The 22,579-nt window shown below is 39.4% G+C and overlaps 1 protein-coding gene across 2 annotated transcripts in view; it reads right to left on the minus strand.

Annotated features, from left to right (window-relative positions):
- Positions 1–22,579, minus strand: part of MTR (5-methyltetrahydrofolate-homocysteine methyltransferase) — a 1,755,520-nt gene that overhangs the window by 757,133 nt on the left and 975,808 nt on the right. For both annotated transcript variants that reach the window (XM_044059073.1, XM_044059064.1), the window contains exon 17: positions 21,389–21,505. In XM_044059073.1, coding sequence (XP_043915008.1) covers positions 21,389–21,505 — 117 coding nt within the window. The remainder of the gene's footprint in view (positions 1–21,388; positions 21,506–22,579) is intronic.

The following is a 22,579-nucleotide window of genomic DNA, read 5'->3' on the forward strand; positions in this document are numbered from 1 at the left end:
GGGTCTGATAATTAATTGCCCAGAAGGCAAAAGTGGCAGAGGTGTAATCTTTTTTCCCCCAAATGTTCCATGACCTTACTCTCTTTATCAGAGGGTAACAAGGAAGTGGATGGAAGCAATTTCAAAACCTTATCCTTAAAAACAGATATGGTAGCCTGGTCAGCAGAAGGAGCCTTGAATAGGAACTTGGAGTCCTCAGGTACCTTATAGAACCTGCCTGGATGCTTATGGGCAGGAGGATGAGAGTCAAGACACTGGGAAGAAGCCGAGAAGGGATTCAGAAATGCAGGCAGGACTGGAGGGATTGCAGAAGCAGATGGGGACTCCATCTGCAAGAGGTCATAGTACCTCTTCTGTATGTCTGAAACTTGGGAATAGCCCCACTTGAAAAACATCTTTCATTTTGAGAATGGTCTCTCCAAAGGAAATATCCTCCCCAGGGGAATCTGTACCATTAGATTCCTTCTCTGGGGAGGCACACCCTAGCGGGAAAGACATCTGTGTGGAGTAACCCAAAGACTCCTATCCAGAAGAATCCTCATCTTCTGAAGAGGTGTTGACAGCTGTCCTTTTAAAGTTAGTAGAAGGGGAAAAGGTCTGCAGAGGAACAGAAGGAGAAGATTGGTAAAGGGCCATGAAGGCAATAAAGAGGCTTTGTGAAAAAGCTTGAAAATCAGGAGGCTGCTGTGGTGGAGCAGAAGAAACATGTTTTGTTCTGGTCTTCTTTTTAGGAACCTCCATATGGTGAATGGTGGAACTGCCTGACATTGGCCTACATTTGATGATATCTGTAAGCACATTTTTATGCATAGTGATTTGTGTAATGCCACGAGGGCCTTCTGAGATAACGAGCCTGGGTTCCCCCTTTCACCCGGATCGGACACCTGCACTTCCCTCGTGGATGTACTGATGGATTCCTTCGAGGCTTCCCCTGTGGTACTCGCCCGAAGATACATCCACCACCTCCAGCACGGCCTCTGGACCTACACTGGCCTTGGGAGAAACAACCAGAAGAGAGGAAGCAACTGAAAGTTCAGGCAGGATTTCTTGGCCTTTTTCAGTAAGGATTCGTCCGAATGACCCAATGTCACTTCCATCTCCTGTGCTAGGCACTTAAGGCGCTGGTTTTCTAAGTAGAGTTTAAGAGATGCTAAATGACTCCTGAGGGTCTTAGGGATGAAGAAATTGCATATAGTGCACTCTGTGTGGTCAGGGTCTGGGTTTAGACAGAAAAGGCAAAGATCGTGGACTTTTTTATGTGGAACCTGCCTTCAGTACTGACATTTGTCCTTTCTATATAACGTGAAATGCAATAAACAAGCAGCAGAAAAACATCTAAGAAGAAAAAACCCAAACAGGTACTTATCTGGTAAGTGGTACACAACTGTTCTGGTGAGTGAATGCCTGGAGCAAGTGATTGGACAGGCAGCAGAAAAGCTCTGCAGTAGATGCATGCTGATGTCCACTTTATACACAATGTCTCTTTATGGCTGACGTACATGTTATGTTGTACGGCGTAGCATGTACCTAGCAGTAGCATGTTAACTTTTGGATACTGGCCGGACGTACGAGTTAGCCGGAGGAAGACTCCCTTATGTGATGAGTACTGCAGCAAATGAATAGAAGGACATCTATGAATACAATCAAATCTGTGTGAGTGGCATAAAAACTGTCCAGCGTTGAGTCTAGGCATGCTGTCCATGTACCACATGTGAAGTCACAGCATAAGTCGGCATATACTATATGTGTCCTCAAACATGACAGATTTAGAGAATAAAATGCCAAACTAAAAAAAGAAGACAGAATTAACCCCATCACAGACTTACCAAGGAGAGTCCCGGATGTTAAGTCATACTCTGACTACAGATAAGGGCCACCTAAACCACTTAGAAGGGCAGACTAACAAATAGCTTAGCTCCCCACCTCCTCCACAAAAGAATACCTTACACCTGCCTTGTGCATCTCCGTTTTATTCCTGTTGTTTTAATAACTAAATCAGTTATTTTCTTACTTCTTCAGTATAAGCCATGTAGTTCCTAACATTCCAAAGTAATCAATCTCAACAATAATACTCTAAAGCTACAATATAAACCACAAAGTGTAAAAAATCTACTAACTGTTTCAAACATTAAAGGGACACTCTCTTGTTACTGAAATCACATTTCTGCCTCGGACCAAAGGTGAAAAAATGCCACCCACTTAGTTTATCACCTCCCTGTTTGTGACATCAGTAATGATTTCTAACACTCCCACCCACTGCATTAAGTTTCTGCAAACTTATATCCCATTCTTCTTTTACTTCCCTGTGGAGTAACACACTCAGTCCTTTGGTTATCTGCTGCACGTAGTGCTCTGTACTACCTTCTGAATGTTTTTTTTTTGTTTTTGGACAAAGACAAAAATAATTGGTGGGCAAAGCCCCCAAAATAGGGACTCATTTTCAAATATTGCTCGTATGAACTTAGAATGTTGCTATAATAAAAGGTCTGGTGTTATGCATTTTCTGAAGAATATGTAGTCTAAAACTCAAATGCCTGCCATTATTTAGCAAATTCGATCCTTACTGATTTGCCATAAAAATCAGAAAACCACAAATTTTAGAAGGAACAGACTCAAAATGTGAGACGAAAATCTAGACAGTTGAGAGGCATGACATCAACCTTCCTGAGTCGATCTTCGTGCTTACCCAATGAGACTAGAAGCTCCAGAGATGTTTTTGAAAAGAAAAATGTACAAAATGTTTCCCTTGCCTGTGAGAGTAGTGTAGCTAGGGTGGGTGGAGAGAGAAAATGCAATCACCCAAAGCCAGTATTACATTTGTGGTCAAACCTGAGCTCTTTTGCACTCCGTATGTGGTCCAAACGGTAACATCTGCTTGTTACATTATATCAAGTAGTTTGCAACAGTTTACAAGTAAAAAAAAGCTTCTTTTTATACACTTTTAAATATTGCTCTTAAAAAATTAGAAAACTTTTGGAATAAAAGGTCTACTGTTAGCATGCATTTATTGAAGGACATAGTCCTAAACTCAAATGACTATCATCCTTTAGCAAATTTGATCCTGGTTTGCCACAAAAAAAAAAAAAAATCAGAAAACCACAAACGTTATGAGGGACAGACTCAAAATGTGAGACAAAAATTCAGACAGTTGAGAGGCATGACATTGACCTTCTCTGGGCCAATCTTAGTGCTTACCCAGTGAGGCTAGATGTTCCAGACAATTTTTTTTTTTTTTTGGCAGAAATTGTTTAAATTGTTTTCCCTGCTTTTGACAGTAGTGTAGCTAGGGAAAAATGCAATCACCTGATTACGATCTTGCAATACCGGCTTTTAAAAGCCAGTATTACATTTGCAGTCATACCTGAGCATTTTTGTGCTAAGTGTGTGGTCCAAACTGTAGCATCTGCTTGTTACATTGTAGCAAGTAGTTTGCTACAGTTTACAAGTAAAAAAAAAAGTTTCTTTTTTCCAACACGTTTAAATATTTCTCTTAGAAACTCATTAAGCTGCTAGAATAAAAGGTCTGCTGCTATTATGCATTTATCAAAGGATATGTAGTCTGAAACACAAATGCCTGTAATTCTTTATCACATTTGATCCTTACTGATTTGCCACAAAAAATCAGAAAACTACAAATGTTATGAGGAACAGACTCAAATGTGAGACGGTGGAAAAATGCAATTACCTGATCACGATTTTTCTTTAATGCATTACATTTGCGATCAAACCCGAGCGCTGTTGTGCTCCATGTGTGGTCTATATATGAAAGACAGTCATTTCTTTAGGAGATGGGAAAAAAAGTGAATATGGCTAAAGAAGGAAATTAACAGACAAAAACCCAAGGATAGGCTGGAATATGATGTTACTTCCAGGAGAACAAGGTGGATCAATACTCCTGCATTTAAAGAATTATTTTTGGACTACACAGTGAACAACTGTGTACTTCTGCAACATGAGTGATACAAGGCAGAGTGTAAGTAGAAATTCTTACACACGGACAGGAAAATAGAGAGATTAGCCAAATAAATGCATGCTCCTGATACCTTGAGAGAATTGGAGCTTAAAACTCTCTCTAGTATGTGTTTAAATGACCCAGAAAGGACAAGGGATAAGATTCTGAGAGATCTACGATCTAACTGTTACCCATAGAAGCAGTCATGTAAGAAACACACACATGACAATGGGGCATAGATGAACTGGTGTAAAAGAAGACAGGGACCAGTCTACAGAGACAACTGTACTAATCAAAGGGAATGACAATCCATTTTACAGAGCAATGGGCTCTTTATTCAATCAATGCAAGAGATTCTTAGAGCAAGGGACACAAATGCCAAAAGTGTTAAGGATGTTCACTGGAGAGATTGAAGAAAAAGAGAGAGATCACAGACTGCAAGTGCCCAGCAATATAAACTGTGGGTTGGAAAGGGATTGGGAGGCAACTAGGCTGCTAGTAAATGGAGAAAACTGATAAAAATGTGTCTTGTATCAGAAAAGAACAAAAAAAGAGAAAATGTAGAATATATGATGTTCTCATGCTCTAATTCGGGGTGCTGGAGATATGATGGTGGGTTAACCAGGAATTGGGAACATATATTTTGGTCATGCCCAAATTACAACAATTTAAACTGGATTTACAGTCACTGATTGGTAAAATATTTGACAGAGACAGACAGGTTAAACAGAGCAAGGAAAATCTGCCTGAGCATATTACAATTCTAGTAAATTTGGTACTCTTGGTGGCAAAAAATGTAATTACAAGATTGTGGAAACTGGATACGTCTCTATTAATATAGGGGTGTAATAGAATTTGGAATCATTCTGAATGAGTTAAAATCATATGGAAAAAAAACAGAAGACAACAGAACAAACAGCTAAACATATTTTAAAGAAGTGGGTGTCATGGAAATGACTGAATTGGAAAGGGACAGGAAAAGGCATCACATTGGGTTAATCTATGGGGAGGATGTGGTGTTAATTGTTAATGCCGTCATCATTACTAAGTGACTACGTTTTTCAATAAATGCTGTTTAAAATGAATACACTGAACAAATATTAAAAACAATATGATTCAATAATATTTTCAGCTTGCCCACAGTCTTATCGCCTGAGTGACCCTCTCAAAGTTGTTCACAAGATTTATTAGGCAGGAATTACCAAAGCCAAACTATTGGGGTTAAATCTTACATTTCTGATATCATAATTAGATCAGTTCTGATATGTTATGGGGCTTTGCATATAAGGCTTGGTATGTTGACAGGTCTGCAATTTTAGGGTCAGTGGTGGGCCCAACCCTTACAGCAGCTAAGTGTTCCTCCTGTGAGACAAAGCCATTTGCTAGGATCAGGTGGAAGAGACTGAGGAGTGGATATGCTAGTGATTGTCAGCACTAAAAAATCAAGCAGCTGGATATGTTGTAAGGCTCTACAGGTGAGGCAAGTTTTCATTTTGGTGATTGCCTTCAGTACATTTTCTTTGAGTATGGTCAGTGGCATGATTCTATCAGGGATAAGTGGGCTTAGAATAGATATCTCGAGGGTGAAGTTGGCACTAAATCTGTCAATATGTTGGCAAAATCCAGGGGATCAGAGTAGGTAGTACCATTATGAATTAGCTCCATTTAATGTTGGGTGTTACTCCTAATTTTTCTGGACATAACTATAGAAGGATTTGTAGAGGTATTTGACTATTGTAGCTAGTCTGAGGAAACATTTCAAGTGATCATGCTCTCCGAAATCAATTACTTCATATTCAGTTTCTAATTAAATATCACAGGCTGCATCTTTTTAATTTTTCAATCAAAGGCATATTAAACTAAATCAGTCTACTACATTTCACACACAATGTCTTGCTGTTTGTGATTCCACCAGGGTGGCTTGTTTTTTAAGTTAGTTCTGTACTTCTTCCTGGTGGGTACATCTGCCTCTATGCAGCAATTAACATGCTTGCACAGGGTTTCTGTCAACAGTTCTGCATAGGCCTGTCTGCATTGTTCTGTTTGAACAGCCTTGATGTATATTTATTTTTGATGTAAACAGAGACACCTCCACCTTTAGTCCCTGCCTGTTTAGTAGTTGGCCTAAATGTATGGAAGCCATTGCAATGTTGCACTGTTAGCGTGCTCTCCGCAGCTTTAAACCATATCTCAGTGACTGCACAGACATCAGCATTATCTAGGGTAAATAGAGCTTCTAGGGAGTGGAGTTTTTGTTTAGACTCCTAGCATCGAGCAGCAATACTTTTAGATTATCTTGGTTTTGATTTGCTATGTTGGAAGTACTTTCAGTTTGGCATTGCCTAAAAAAGGCACTATGGGGGAAGACAATGTTTTAGCTAATATTCAAAAGCTTACAGGGGAGAGCTGCAGGCCATCCTTGGCAAAGCGGGTGTGGTCTGTTAACCATCTCCTTCCATGCTGAGAAATACTGCACCCCTTACAATGACACCAGAAACTAAGCCAATTATTAAAGGCAATCATCTTTTGTTCATATTGTGGTATCACCCTTGGAGAAGGTAAAATGCTGCTCAAGGCTAGGCTTATACCAGCCTAAGACACATATTCCAAGAACTCCATGATGTCTCTCTTCACATACTCTAGGTCGGTAATTCTCAGGTCATTTACTCCCACATGGACTATGACTGAGTCATATTGGTAATTGTGGTCCAATGACCTGAGTTGCACGTATAATGTGGCTGATCCTAGCCCCTGATAAGCAATTGACTGTAATTTTCTCCTTACTCAGCCTGGTGAGAGGGACATCAATGTGTCTCACGATGGAGTGTCCAATGACTAGAATGCTGGATTGTGTGCTGACTTGCCTTATGGGCTTTTGGACACACATAGGTAACTTAGAGTTTATTTGGGTATGACCAAGGCTATTAGAAAATCCGATCAGTTATTTGTTTCTTTTCATCCTAGATCACTGGGACTTGCTGTACCAAAGCACACTATTTCTTCTTGGATTTCTAAGGCTATTTCATTTTGTCACTCATTTCATGGCAAAAGCCTTCCTTTTCCAATTAAGACTTATTCTACTAGAGCTGTGGCTTCTTCTGGTACTTTTCAAATGATTAGATACTAATTCTATTCTTGAAGCAGCTACACCCACTTCTGTGCATACCTTTGCCAAGCACTACAAGTTGGATGGCATCCCTAGAGCTAGGGCTGATTTTGCTAGTTCAGTTCTTCATGTTTTTTTAGTAGACTATGCCCCTTCTTCCTCCCAAGTTTCCCTTTGAGCTTTGGCACTCTCCTAGATGGTTAAGAATACTGCAACAGTGAATGTAAGGACATAGTACAGCTGTGTCTTCACTACTGCAATATTCTCCCCCATCCCCCTACTTCTTTACCTTCTGGATGTACACATCACCTCTTGGGTTCCTCAGACTGCTGTTCCTCCTGGGGCAATCAAGTTCTATTTTTGGTAGGCCTGAATGTCACCTTTATGCCCTACGTTAAGTAAGGAGCATATGGTGACATTCAGCATACCTTTTAAATTCAGGAGTGTTTGGTGGTTACAATGGATCCAGTAATCCAAAAACTATTATACATCCATAAACGAAATAGCCCAGGTAATACTAGAACCATATATGTAAACCCAACTCAACAAATAAATGCATATGGTGGAGTTACATATTTATAACACAGCGCTTACCCACGTCTCTAGAACAAACTAACTCTCTAAGTTAAACAGTGTGGCACACTGTCTGCCTTTACAAAAGATAACTGGGTGGGTATTCATAAATTCACCACTGGTATGAATGGCCTGGCCCTTTAACTGGGTGAATATTCATAAATTTACCCATGGTATGAATGGCCTGGGGTGGGATCATAAGAGTTACATGTCCCCTTGATATATGACTAAGTCACATCCCTGCATGCATTAACCTGTGACATATGACTAAGTCACATCCTTGTATGGAAGCAGAGTTAGTGGGCATAACATACTTAGGCCTGATTTCCTGGTGACTCTTGGGTGACCTGCATGGACTTGCTGTATGTGGGAGTGGAGAAGGAGTATGTGCTGTATTGTCTGCACTGAAGGCTGAGATCTGTCTAGAAGTCTTGGACAAAAGGTGTATGCATGATACGTTTACAGACAGTATGTGCACTGTGAGTGCATTTCAAGACCATAACATGTTTACATGACTACAACATAAAAAATTATATCAGTCAAAATACTTTAGTGTACTTTTTGCTTTGTGTTTCAGGCCATCTTGAGATGCCAGTTTCTGTAAGCCTACCCAACTCATACTTTGAGGATTTTCATTCTTGCTGAGAAAGTACACTCGTAAAATGAATGTGTTTCCTCTCATGCCAACCTCTGTTTCTCAACTCTCCTCTTGGGCAGCTGATATTTGTGGTTCCCCAGATTTTCACTGAAATTATTTTTTTTCACATCTGTTCCAAATGTTTTACAAGCCTATAAACGGGGCACTTACAACTGTATACATAGGTTTATTATCATTTTCTGAAGATATCAATCTCCACTGAAAATTTGTACAGTAACTACAACACTGACTAAATATATAAAAAAATAGTTATATAATTCTCAGGTTGTGGTAAGAGAAGCCTGAGTCAGTTTGCAAGCTAATCATTCTAAAATTGCTGCAGTCATCCTTGGCTTTTTGTTAAGTGTTTTTGATCTTGGACATACAAGATTAAACAATGGGTGCCAGCAGAGGTCATATCCAACTCGATGAGGTGCTAAGTGCATTGATTTCTGGCTTGGTATTGACTTTCATTTCATTGAATGAGAGGTTTAAATGCTGAGCTGATTAAATTGTCTTATACATTTCAATGTATGTATTTATCTGAATGTGTTAACCAGTGTAATCTATTCATGCATTAATTACAAAGTAGTAAAGTCAGATATTGTCTAGGTGCATCATGTGGAGACAGAAGGCTTGGTTTAATTGTTTGGGGGTGGGTATACCATTTTATGAAATAATGTGTGTGTCACTTTCTACAGAATTCTGCTTAATTGTGGAACTCACAGTCATAAGGGAAGGTTGGACAAGAGGTTAGTGCAGGCTTTTAATTAAATTACTACATTTCTGAGAATTTTACTTTTTGTGGTTGGTGACAGTGGGATTACAAATGACTGTCACAATTTGTTATAGGTGACTTGAATTGTGGAGTAAATTTTACAGATAATACCTATATTCTGCTGTTTAATCTGTTCTGTAGAGTCTGTGGAAGTCATCTGGAGCAACAGTCAGCTTTGTAAGAGATGGCTGCTCAAAGAGTTAATGGAACTTGTTTAGACTAGACTACATACCTGGATGTTACAGGTAAATAAACATTTTTATGTTTGGGAGATTCTGATTTAAACTGTGTGTTATTGATGGCATCTCTTGTGTTTGGTTTATATAGTATAAAGCTTTGTATTATAGGTTTAATTTTTTACAGGTTGCTAGTTTTCCTACACTCTTGAATGTGCGGTAATTTCAGTGTGTGTGTGTGTTAATGGAGAAGTGTTATTTACATTACTAACTGGCTGCTTTTTTCACCAATTGCTCGGGAGTCCGGTTTTCTAGGAGGTTTACCATGTACTTTTTGCTTTGCTCGGCAGGGTTTTAGCTCAGCTGAGATGTGGTCATTGTTGAAGGTTTTAGTGTGCCTTATTATAGCAATAACCCATGCCTGGGTGTGGGTAATGCTGGATTTACCCACGGTTGGTGTGGTTTGGTCACGACGGCGAAGCCCGAGTGGCCAAACAAAGACAACCGTGGGTAAATCCAGCATTACCCACACCCAGAAGTGGTTATTGTTATTACTAATGACATTATTTAAGAAAAAAATACTTACTTTTCTTAAATAATGGCATTGTATAATGCCTCCTTGCTGCCTTCCGCAGCTGTCTGGTATTCTGTGGCAGTTCTGATGTACTGCGCATGCATATGCTTACGCAGTACATCAGAGCTGTGGGTGGAAGCAACGGACAACGCAAGATTTCCATTGCTTTTTACAAACTGTCTCGTTATGTTAAAAAAGTTTAACATAGAGAGACAGCTTTAAAAAAAGCAACAGGAAATCTCCATTCCTTTTTTTAAAGCTGTTTCGCTATGTTAAACACATTTAACATAGTGAGACAGCTTTAAAAAAAGCAACGGAAGATCTCTGTTACTCTTTTTAAAGCTGTCTCACTATGTTAAGCTCTTTTAACATAACGAGACAGTGTCTAAACAGCAACGGAGATCTTGCGTTGTCCGTTGCTGTAAAAAAAGACTTATATTAATGGACAAAGTCCAGGCGACCAGACTTTTTTCCATTAGTATAAGTCTGATTTACAACTTGCACGCTGACCAATCAGCGTGCACATTTTGGAATATTAATGGGGGGGGGGGGTAGTTGTATAATAGTTGGGTTTCTGCATTGCCTCAGGATGCCCATATCCACGAAGCAGGTAACAGAGGTAGTGGATAAGTTAATATCCATGGCAACAGATCCTTTTTATTGATTAGACAGTTGGAGAAATTTTATTTGTTTTGTTGAGTGCACTCATTTTTTTAATTGTCAACAGTTTTTGCAAAGGACTGCATTAAACATGATTTTTTTTCCTGTAACAATTTGGAGACTGACAAAAGAGAAAAAATGGCCCACTCCTCTAATGTGGGAAACAGCTGTATATGTCATAGTACAATCTTGTGTGTCTATATATGTGTCATGTCTTTCAAGTTTAACCTCAGAATTCTGGACAAAGAGAAAGTATTAAGGATAAAGGTACTCTCAGTGGGTGCTATTAACTCAAAATAATTTCCAGATTTAGGAAGGATTGAATAAAAGTTTGAGAACAAATTAAATGTGTTCCCCCAGATTTGGGAGATGTGTGTGTGTGTGTGTGTGTGTGTGTGTGTGTGTGTGTGTGTGTGTGTGTGTGTGTGCTTGTGTATTGGGCCTTTATGGTTTATGACTGAAAATAGATTAATTTTTGGATTCAATAAATTAAGTAAATACATACATACATACATGCATGCATGTGCGCACACACACACACACACACACACACACACAATGAAATATTATGGGTAGCTTGTGTTTGTATTGCACAGGGACATGTTTGCACATATTTAAAGATCACCAATTGTGAATGTTTTTCTTTGTCATTTAATGAGATTGCTTACTAAAGCTGAGGCCTATGCTGAGACAAATTTGGGTATGAATATATTTTGTGGGTAATTACTTAGACCTAAACTGGCTGAAACATGTGTTATGAACTGCAAATGACCAAGGCAATGTATTTTTATTATTATTTTTTATGTTACTCAGGCATGACATAACATACCCAGACTCCCATTAATAGTTTTTACTTCTGGTAGATATAAAAAGGTCAGAAAAATGAAACAGTGATTTCATACACAAAACACTGAAGGAAAATAATAATTACTTTTCTTTGGGAAGGAGAAAACAACACATTTTTGAAAAGTGGAATTGCTATTTTTAATGGTTTTGTCCTGAATTCTTACAGTTATCCAAACTGTTTATAAATAATGCATGAGAAGTACTGTGTTTGACATGTAAAATCAACCTATTTTACAAATGTGGAATGCATTGTGTAACAAGCGTGGAATGCATTGGGTAAGGTACCTGTCATGCCCTCTGATATTGCTGATGTGATAGTACAGGTTTACAATTAGTTTTATTATGGTGAAGGTGATCTCAGATTGCTGGGTCCTTCATAGCATGAGAACTTTAGTGGGCATGACCCCCTCAGGAATGTGTAGGACACTTTTTGTAGAGAGACAGATCTTTTAGTCGATTGGAGTAGCTAGGGTTACTGAGTCCTGAGTTCTTATTGTTTAGGAAACAATGAAGTATTTTGAGCTGCTTTCAGTACTTTGTGAGGTATGTGCCAACGGGGGCATGGTTTTCAATGATGGGCCTAATAAAGGATGACAGAGATCTGGTTCACGGCTCCAGAGAGCACTCCTGCATTACCAGGCTATAATTCATACCACACTTTTCGGCCACCTAACCTGGACTGAAACACTAAAGGCGGAGGCGTGTCCATATTAATTAAGGATATCCACACCTCCAGGCTAGTTGCTCAGCATAATGCATCCGATATTATCCAAGTGCAACTAACTCTGGGCAAGACTCTAATCCAAATTGTAACTTGCTACAGATCCCCCACCATGCCCCAGGATTCCCACTCCTCATTTCTTGATACACTGGAAAATATTAGGGTACAACCCAACACCCTAATGATGGGAGATTTCAACTACCCCACCATTAATTGTAAAAACTACTCATGTACCAACTTTTTTGCTCAACGTTTTCTGTAATTCATAAATTCCAATGCCTTGGATCAACTTATCCCCACCCCCACCAGGGGCAGCAATATCCTAGACCTGGTCATTAACAACATGGGTGACTGGTGTTCCAAATCAGGGGTCAATTCCTTGTTGGTCAGATCCGACCACAAGCTAATCACCCTAGACATCCACATCCCGCCCACATTAGGGAAACCACCGTAAAAAATTTCTCCAAAGCTAACTTCATACTTTTTAAGACAAAAGTGGCAAACTTCACGACATAAGTGTTGGCAGAAATATTGTGAACAATCACTGGGACATTTTAATGGCTAATGAGAAACTAGCTGGAATACTTTCCACACAGTGTCTCTTTTCATATAGAAGAGGCCGAACTATTAGTTCTCATCTAACTCACTACAAACACTTTTCACCTACTACCACACAACAGGTCACCTTATTTGGAGACAATTTAGTGGTCAGCAATTCCTGTGGTCACTGTAGTTTTTGTACATACATATGTAAAACCAAGGAATTTACGAGCAGCAATACACCACACATTTTTGAAATCAGATGGTTTGGCAACTGCAGCAGTGACTGGGTCATTTATTTGGCCACCTGTTTTTGCTCTGCTTTTTATGTAGGGCAAACATCTAGGCCACTAAAACACAGGATTAGTGAACATCTCAGTGACATCAGAACTGAGAGGATCTCTAATGCTCTTTATAAACATACAATGACCCATGTCACTGCTAAATTCCAATTCACAGTCATTGATAAAATTCAAGGACATAAATCCAACAAAGCAGGTTGGCATTCTATATTAAATAAGAAGGAATCTGGTTGGATTGTTAGGCTAGGGGCTTTGTTTAAACCTGGCCTTAATGAAGTGAGCTAATTTTGGCATAAACCAATCAACTTCCAGTATATCTAATCAAATACTATTTAATGTGTAATGGATTTAACTTAGTTAATGCACTGAAGAAGGCTGTAAGTTTGGCCGAAACCGGTTTGCTGTTTTTCTTGTTTTAGCCACATTAAAATTTGATTCTATCTACCTCCTGAATGGTGCTGAACTTCTTTTGCTGTTTTACTACGGATTTGGTATAGTCCGTGCACACATTCTCATTTGCGTGGGGTTGAGCTAAACTTCACAACACCCATGCAGACAAACAATAGAGGTACGACTGCTGAATCCTACACAAATGCACTTTATAAGCACTTACACGAGTGCATGGATCGTGCAATTCCTAACAGAACCAAGATGCTATCCTCCAAAAAAAGAAGTCAATCTGGTGGTCCCCTGCCATAAACAAATTCTACAACAGAAGAAAGAAACTGTTGCAAAAAAGAGTAAAATCCCATGATTGGAGAAACTCCCTGGTCAGCCTCAGTAAGAAGCTGAGATCCCTCATAAAATCCTCCAAAGCTAGTTACGAAAACAAAATTGCTACTGATTCTAAAGACAACCACAAAGCATTGTATAGCTATGTCAAGAATCTCAATGGCAACTCTCAGATCTGCTCTGAGTTACAGCACAATGGCACTAAATATACAGAACCAACTGATATTGCCAACATCCTGGCAGATGGGTTCAGTGCTAACTTTACCCCCTCTCGCCCCGTAAATGGCCAATCTCTACACAGGAAGAATGCAAAGTTCCTGTAATCACGGCTGCACAGGTAAAAAACACACTCTCTAAAGCCAAGAACACAGCATCCATGGGACCTGACAACATCCCAGGCTGCGTTCTACACGAACTACAGAATGAACTGGCACCCCACCTAAGTACCATGTTCAAGCATAGCCTCACCTCAGGCTTTGTGCCCACTGAATGGGGCACAGGGACAGTTATCCCACTCCATAAAGGGAGGCCACCATGGACCCCGGGAACTACTGCCCCATTAGCCTGACGAACCTGATCTGCAAGGCTATGGAATATATCATCATGGAACTTATAAACAATGACATTGGTAATCTCCAAACTTTGGACCCCAGCCAGTTCAGGTTTGTAAAAAGCAGATCATGTCTCCTAAACCTGACAGACTTCTTTAACGTGGTCACCAAAGCCGTAGATGAGGGTACGGTGGTTCACACAGCCTATTTAGATCTCGCCAAGGCTTTCGACACCATCCCCCATTCTGGAATTATAGATAAACCCACTAAACTAGGTATTAATCCCTATGTCACAAGATGGGTTGCCATCTGGCTCACTGACAGAACCCACACTGTGAAAGTAGCAGACTCCAAATCCGACTTCAGACCAGTGACAAGTGGAGTACCACAGGGTTCAGTCCTGGGTCCTCTCCTGTTTGGTATCTACATCTCAGAAGTACAGGCTAACAGAGAAGGTCTTCGGCTAACGAAGTTCGCAGATGACTGCAAACTAGGAGTCATAATCAAAACTTCTAACGATGTGGACATCCTACAAAAGGGCCTCACTGAGACAGATGCCTGGTGTCAAAGCAATGGCCTCGAGCTCAATGCCAAAAAGTGCACTGTCATCCCTTTTGGTAAAAACTCTGTACCCATGAACTACCACATAGGCGGTAGTCAACTTAACACCGAAAGTGTGAAAAAAGACCTTGGGACACAGGTGGACAGTAGTCTCTCCTTTGATAATCACTTCGCCACAGTAGTCAGGAAATCCTTCTACATGGCACACCTCATCACAAAAGGTTTCTCATCCAGGAAAAAAGAGGTCAATGTTCCCCTCTACTCGTCACTCATTAGACCCATTATAGAGTATAATGCCCCTTTTGGTATGTACCTCACAAGACATCTACAACTAGAAAGCCCACAGAAATACCTCACAAAGAGGATTACCAGCCTCAAACAGATGCCCTATGCAGATTGTCTAAAAAAACTCCAGCTTTACTCTGTCGCATATCGCCTACTGAGAGGCAATCTCTGCCTAACATACAAAGCTATGTCAAACCCAGCGCCGTTGGACATGCTCCACTTAAAGAAATCCCAATCCCTCCGAGCTACACGCTCTAGGGACCTAAATCTTCTCACCACAATAAACAGAACATGCTGGAGGGATAGATACCTGTCCCAGAGACTTCCCATACTCTGGAACAAACTACCTATCTATATCAAACAAAGCTCCTCATTAGCACTCTAGAAAAATCTTGATGATTGGATGGGAGATAGGAAATTCACCCCAGGGATCACTTCTGTGGCTCTGCTCGACAGGGGCACAGGAAAATAATTTTCTTGGGTAGTGAAAGTCATGGTACCTTTTTGGCTAGGCTTACATAGGCTCTAGGGCCAATAGCCTAGTACCTACCTATGAACTTATAATGTGCTCCTTCAGTTTCTTGTTGAGAGTAGTGCCAATTTTGCTGATGTTCTGGTGGAAGAGTACAATACATCCGTTCGCAGGTTCTCAACCAACTGGCCACGGGTCATGTCTGCCCTGTCTCTACAAAGAGGTGTGTGAACCTTGGTTTGACCAGTCTCTTTGTACCATGCATCAAGCTGGGTGTAGGTTAGAATATCACTGATGATGGGCAGGTCTATGGAAAGAAAAGATTAAGCTAGATGTGTACTATACACCTATCAAGAGGGGATTTCCAATAAAATGTCGGAATTTTTATATAGGGAAATAATTTAATTGTCTATTCAACTGTCTGCATTCCCTTCTGTGGTGGAAATGCTGTGCAGCCTGGCCTGTTTATCTACCTGAGCAGCCTTATCCAGCTCTGAATGTGAATTTGTTGCCAGATTTTTCCCTGATAAAGCTGCCCCAATTACATCTGTCCCTCATGCAAGCAGACCCCTTTGGGTGACACAGTATGTCCATCCTTATTTTTCTGTACTGGTGTTCAACATTCCAGATTTTGATGAGTTCTGGACTGAACCCATGTCATTCAAGGATGGTTTTATCTAGCTTTGAAATTCTAAGTCCAGTAAATCTACTGGATCTTGACTGATTAACTGAGGGATGGCATTTTTCCTTCAGCCTTGAAGGAGAGTTTGATTATTCCTACACTCAATAAACCATCTTTGGATCCAAATAATTTGAATAACCACCCAGACTCTAACTTTCCCTTTTAGGATAAGGTTAACAAGAAAATTATTTATAAGCAACTGGAAGCCCATGTCAAAGTCGGTGGTTATTTCAGTCAGGTTTTCATACATGCCAAAGTACTGAAACTACTCTCATAAGAGTAGTAAATAATCGTGATGACCAGAGACCAGCGGTACTCAACATCCTGGATCTCTAATCGGCATATAACACAGTGGATCACAGCATCCTGACAGAACTTTTAAGATGCTGCTGTGGTATTTCTGGCAATGGATCTTGACTGGATTATATCTAAATGTACTCATAGGTTTGTTCTGGACTCAAGACATCATCCCTGTTCAAACCTGCATGTGGAATATCACAGGGTTCTGTTTGGTCCCTTTACTGTTCACTGTGGATATGCTTCATTTAAGAGTTCTGCAGTGAGAAAAGGGTTTATAGTACCATAGCTATGACAATGACACTTGGATTTATTGCTCCTTCCCTCATGAATAAACGGCCTATATTTATCCCACTCTGATGATCTGGAAGCCATACATACATACATAACTAATGGAAAAATGACTTAAACTGAACACCACTAAGTCAGAGGCTCAGGCTGTTCACACAATCTTGAGAAATTCTTCTGCTCTACCAATACCAAATTATATTATGTACATTAGGACCAAGCATGAAATTATTAACAAGGTGAATTATCTTGGTTTTATTCTCAACTCATGGGTCACATTTTGGGACAAAGTGTTGGCCACTGTGAAGTCACCTTGTTTCCATTTGTGAAACATTTCCAGTATTCAGCACGTTATACTTCAAGAGGATCTTATGGTTGTTGTACTTGCCTTAGCCTCCTCCAGAATGAACTTCTGCAGAGCCTTTTACCTTGGAATACCTAAATGTGCAACTCGGACATATGACTTATGCCTCAGAAACAGACTGCGTGTGTGTGTGTGTGTGTGTGTGTGTGTGTGTGTGTGTGTGTGTGTGTGTGTGTGTGCGTGTGCACGCGCACACGCGTCAGAGAGAGAAACTGTGTGAGCCTAAAACTGTACAACACAAGATTATGCCACACTACAAAATCCAAAGTATTGCATTAGAGTCAGTGTTCATTGCTTTGACATCTAATCAGACAATATATCACAATGCAAGAGATGTGAATGGAAATTAGTTAAAGCCAGTGAAGGAAAAACAAGAAGTTATAATTTGTAATTTATTAGTCTGTCTAAATAAATAATCTTTGTGAGACAGATGTTTTGGGTAACATAAAATATAAATCTGCAATAATATCCAGTTTATTGTGATAAAAAAGCAGGGACAACCAAGACAATAAGATATGGGTTAGAATGTATGGTTGTTGTGTGCAGTTAGTATACCATATACGGTATACAGTTCAGCTAACTGAGAGACAGAGAGAGAGAGAAAGAGAAAGAGAGAAGGAAAATGTGTTACCACGTCACTCTAAGGCTAGGCAGAAAACACTGAAGTGCAACTCTCCTGGACAAAGTTTTGTTGCTGTTAGAAGTGGCTGAACATTAAGGTTTTAGTGACTGTTACATTTACGGTTACTACCGTTCTGAGTAGAATGTTACCTAAATAACTACTCTGTTGTCATGAATAAAATATAGGTGCTAAGACACAAACCCCAGTATTGTTAACAGCTTCTGTTTAAGTTCTGAGTTAAGACAAAAAACTCCAACTTCAGGAATGCCAAGAAACCATGAAGTTTATTGTAAAGCTTTCAGAAGAAACCCCTCCTCAGTGCTAATGCATCACAGTCAAACCATCCAGTTTATATATATAAAATTCAAGAAGACATATGATCACAGCCAGCCAATGACAAAACTCAAACAATTAGGCAATAAAAAAGGGTGTATACTAAAGAATTACAATGCTAGAAAGATTTTACTTTAAAACATTTTCATAAAATATTTCAATGGCCTAATGCAATTTAAAACAACTATCAGTGTTTCTTGATCAGGACAGGCTTAATGCAGACTGCACTATTCAGCCCTGTCTTGAGTCAGCTCTTAATCTTATAAGCCAGCTGTATTCTCTAGAATATTATTTATACCTTCACCCCTAATCTTATGCACTACATCAATTACCCTAAACTTAAATTCATGGTTCAGGTCAATGTCCAGGATGTATTCACTTAAAGCATTTGTCTGTACATTCCTACGTATACCTGATTTATGTTCCATTATTCATTCTTTTAGTTTTCGACTATATTTTCCTACATAGAAACAAGTACACTTCACACAGGTTGCAAGGTATTACACGTGTGGTACTGCATCTGGCTTAACAGTGGAAAGTATAGCCTTTTTTAGTCACTGGATGTGTAAATACATTATTACATAGGTGGTAATCCATTAAGTACAGAAGAAGTAATTAGGGACCTGGGGACCCAAGCTGATAGCAATCTCTCATTTGACAACCACGTGGCCAAAGGGGTTAGAAAAACATTTTATATAGCCCACCTAATCATGAAGGGATTCACATCTAGATCAGGGGAGGTAATCGTGCCTCTTTACTCATACCTCATCAGGCCCATAATTGAGTACAATGCCCCTTTTGGGATGTACCTTACCAGACACCTGCAGCAACTGGAAAGACCCCAAAAGTACCTCACCAAGAGGATCAAGGGGCTCAAACAGATGCCGTATGCTGCCCGGTTAAAGAAACTCCAGCTCTACTCAGTGGCATACCGCCTGCTCAGAGGCAATCTGTGCCTGACATATAAAGCCATGTCCAACTCGGAATTAATGGACATGTTGCACCTCAGAAAATCCAAATCCCATCGAGCTACGCGCTCGAGGGACTTGAACCTCAGCACTGAAATAAATAGGACATGCTGGAGGGACAGATTCATAACCCAGAGGCTCCCTTCACTCTGGAATAAAATCCCAGTCCAGGTTAGGCAGAGTCCCTCATTGACTCTCTTCAAGAGGAATCTTGATGAGTGGATGGGAGATCGTAGGTTTACCCCGGGTATCACTTCTGTGTCACTGTTAGACAGAGGCACAGTATACTAACCTTAAAAAAGGGCATAGCAAAATTAATTTAATATGGGTGGCGAAAGCCATACACACTCTGACTAGGCTTATAAATGCCCTAGGGCAGATAGCCTAGTATGAACCTATGAACCTATTAGAAGAATAAAATATCTCTACAGCAACTACAGCTAAGACAAGGAAAAGTACCAAATGTATTCATAACATAATCACTATTAGTCAACTTAAAATCTTTACAGCATAGTCTTCTCTCCAGGTTTTTACAATTCTTATAAGTAAATTTTGGTCTGTTTTCTAACAGCTGTTGTAATTCAGGCATAGCCATTAAAATATTCCAATTTTTATTTATTATATTCATCACACCATTAGTCCTCGTATTATAAGTTGCTACATACTAATTTTGTCACTCTGTTCGCGAATAATTGTGTCCTGAACCTGATTCTCGTGGAATAATGGTCTAGCTGAACTATCCCTGTTACTAAAGACTTCTTCATTAGAAATGTTTCTATAGGTGCCGTATTACAACCTCTTTCCTGAAACTCTAGGGCCATTTCTTGCATCTGCTTCCTGCATTTGGTGTCATTGGTATTTAACCTACTAACCCTGGTGAACTGACCTCTCACTATCCCATTAAATATGTGAGGTGCATGCTTCCCCTATGCACATATCGATTTGTATGCACCTACTTTTTATAAACACTAGTACCTAGTACAGTTGCATTCTTATCTATTCTTACATCCAAATATGTTATACTCTCAGTAGAACAAGTCATTTTAAATTCTAAAAAATCTGTTGTACTATCCAAATGTCTAACATATTCATTAAGACTTTTTTCACATCCTTTCCAGATCAAGAAACAATCATTCACAAAACATTTGTACAGTATGACATTTTCATTCAACTTATTCCTACTACTATAAATAAATTCACTTTCCCATTGATTCAAATTCAAGTTCGCATAAGTATTTGCCATGGGCTGTAGTTGCTGTAGATATATTTTTCTTATAATAATAAATTTACACATTCAGTGACCAAAAAGGACTTTCTACTGCTATGCCACATGCAATACCACTCATGTGGTATACCTTGCAACCACGTAGGAAAATATAGTTGAAAACTAAAAGAACAAATAACTGAATATAAGTCAGACATACGTAGGAACGTACAAATGCTTCAAGTAAACACATCCTCGACACTGACCTGAACCATGAATTTAATTTTAAGGTAATTGATGTGGGACATAAGCAGATTAGTGGTGGAGATACAAATAATATTCTAGAGAATATAGCTGGATTATAAGATTAAGAGTTGACTCGAGACCAGGGCTGAATAGTGCAGTCAGCATTAAGCCTGTCCTGATCAAAAAACAGATGCAATTACACTGACAGTTGTTTTAAATTGCATTAGGCCATTAGAATATTTTATGAAAATGTTTTAAAGTAAAATCTTTCTAGGACTGTAATTCTTTAGTATACACCCTTTTTTTCTTGCTTAATTGTTTGAGGTTTGTCATTGGCTGGCTGTGATCACGTCTTTTTGAATTTTATATATAAACTGGATAGTTTAACTGTGATTTATTAGCACGAAGGAAGGGTTTCTCCCGAAAGCTTTGCAATAAACTTCATGGCTTCTTGGCGTTTCTGAAGTTGGAGTTTTTTTGTCTTTTCTGGTATTTATCCATCTCTGACTTTTGGTTTATCACTACATATCATTTTGAGGTTTTAACATTTTGAGATAGTCAGCAGTTTGGATTCCAGACAAATTCACCCTAAAATCATGAATTACCAAAAAAAGAAACAAGTGTTGCCCTTCAATGCACCTTATTTGTGTTAGCTGCTCTGAGGGAAATGTTTGTAAGTGCTATAGTGGCTCATAAAATAATTATCTACCATTTACAAATTTCGGGGCTTCATATCTGGTGGCCAAGCTTAATATAAGATGGTTAAACTTGTCAATCATTATTACCACAGCCTGACATGCACTGCTTAAGTAAGTGTCTTGGAATATCAATGTGGTTAAACAGAAAATTCCAGTAACTCTCTCAATATTCCAGATTTTATTTTTAGAAATAACTTAAAAAGATGTAACAATTACCCACCTTAATAGCATGATACAGGAAGACAGAATGCATGGCTTCACGGATTGAGTCCATTCCTCGGAAGGCAAAAGACAAATTGGAAAGGCCTCCACTAACCCTGACTCCAGGCAATAATTCCTAAGGGGGGAATAAAACTGTGGTGACTTTTAACCAACATCAAGATTTGCTGTTTCTGTAAACACCGTCAAAACCTAAATGCGTAGAAACCTGTTACAGAGTGTCATTCCAATCTCACAAAACACATTTTTTGAAAATACAAAGATTCAATCTGTCTTAGATTTTTTTTTTAATTTTCAGCCTAGTTATTAAAAAGCCATACTACATACATAAAATAATGACAAAGAAGACAACAATTTGCAAATTTAAATGTTTTTACTACCAGCAAAGTCAAATTGACCAACTCAAAAATCACAATAGGAAGGGGTAAACCCTTATGGAAACATTGTCTCTCATGCCCCCTAAATTTTGTAAACCACCTTCTTGGTCACACAGAACCTTAGAAAGGATTATTTGGCATATAATTTACTGAAAAAACTATACGCCTTATCCCATTGTAAAATGCCTGTGAAATCTGGTAGCCTGGTCACATAAATTTGTAAATATATTTTGCTTGTTAAACTCTTGAGTTTCTGTTAGCCTGGGAAATCAGAGAAGAATGATGTAATCTACAATGAGTAAGCAGTGATGTATTATTAATTTAAAAGTCTCAGAGAGAGAGAGAGAGAGAGAGAGAGAGCATTTAGGTTCATAGGTAGGTACTAGGTTATTGGCCCTAGGGCCTACATAAGCCTAACCAAACGGTACCCTGGCTTTTGCCACCCAAGAGAATTATTTTCCTGTGCCCCTGTCAAGCAGAGCCACAGAAGTGGTCCCTGAGGTGAATTTCCTATTTCCCATCCAATCATCAAGATTTTTCTTGAAGAGTGCTAATGAGGAGCTTTGTTTGATACAGATGGGTAGTTTGTTCCAGAGTATGGGAAGTCTCTGGGACAGGAATCCATTCCTCCAGCAGGTTCTGTTTATTGTGGTGACAAGGTCTAGGTCCCTAGAGCATGTAGCTCAGAGGGATTGGGATTTCATTAAGTGAAGCATGTCCAACAGCTCTGGGTTTGACATTGCTTTGTATGCTAGGCAGAGATCGCCTCTGAGTAGGCGATATGCGACAAAGTAAAACTGGAGTTTTTTGAGACG

This window comes from Protopterus annectens, chromosome 1.part2, assembly GCF_019279795.1.
Source record: "Protopterus annectens isolate FY-2018-M chromosome 1.part2, PAN1.0, whole genome shotgun sequence".
Lineage (NCBI taxonomy): Eukaryota > Metazoa > Chordata > Ceratodontiformes > Protopteridae > Protopterus > Protopterus annectens.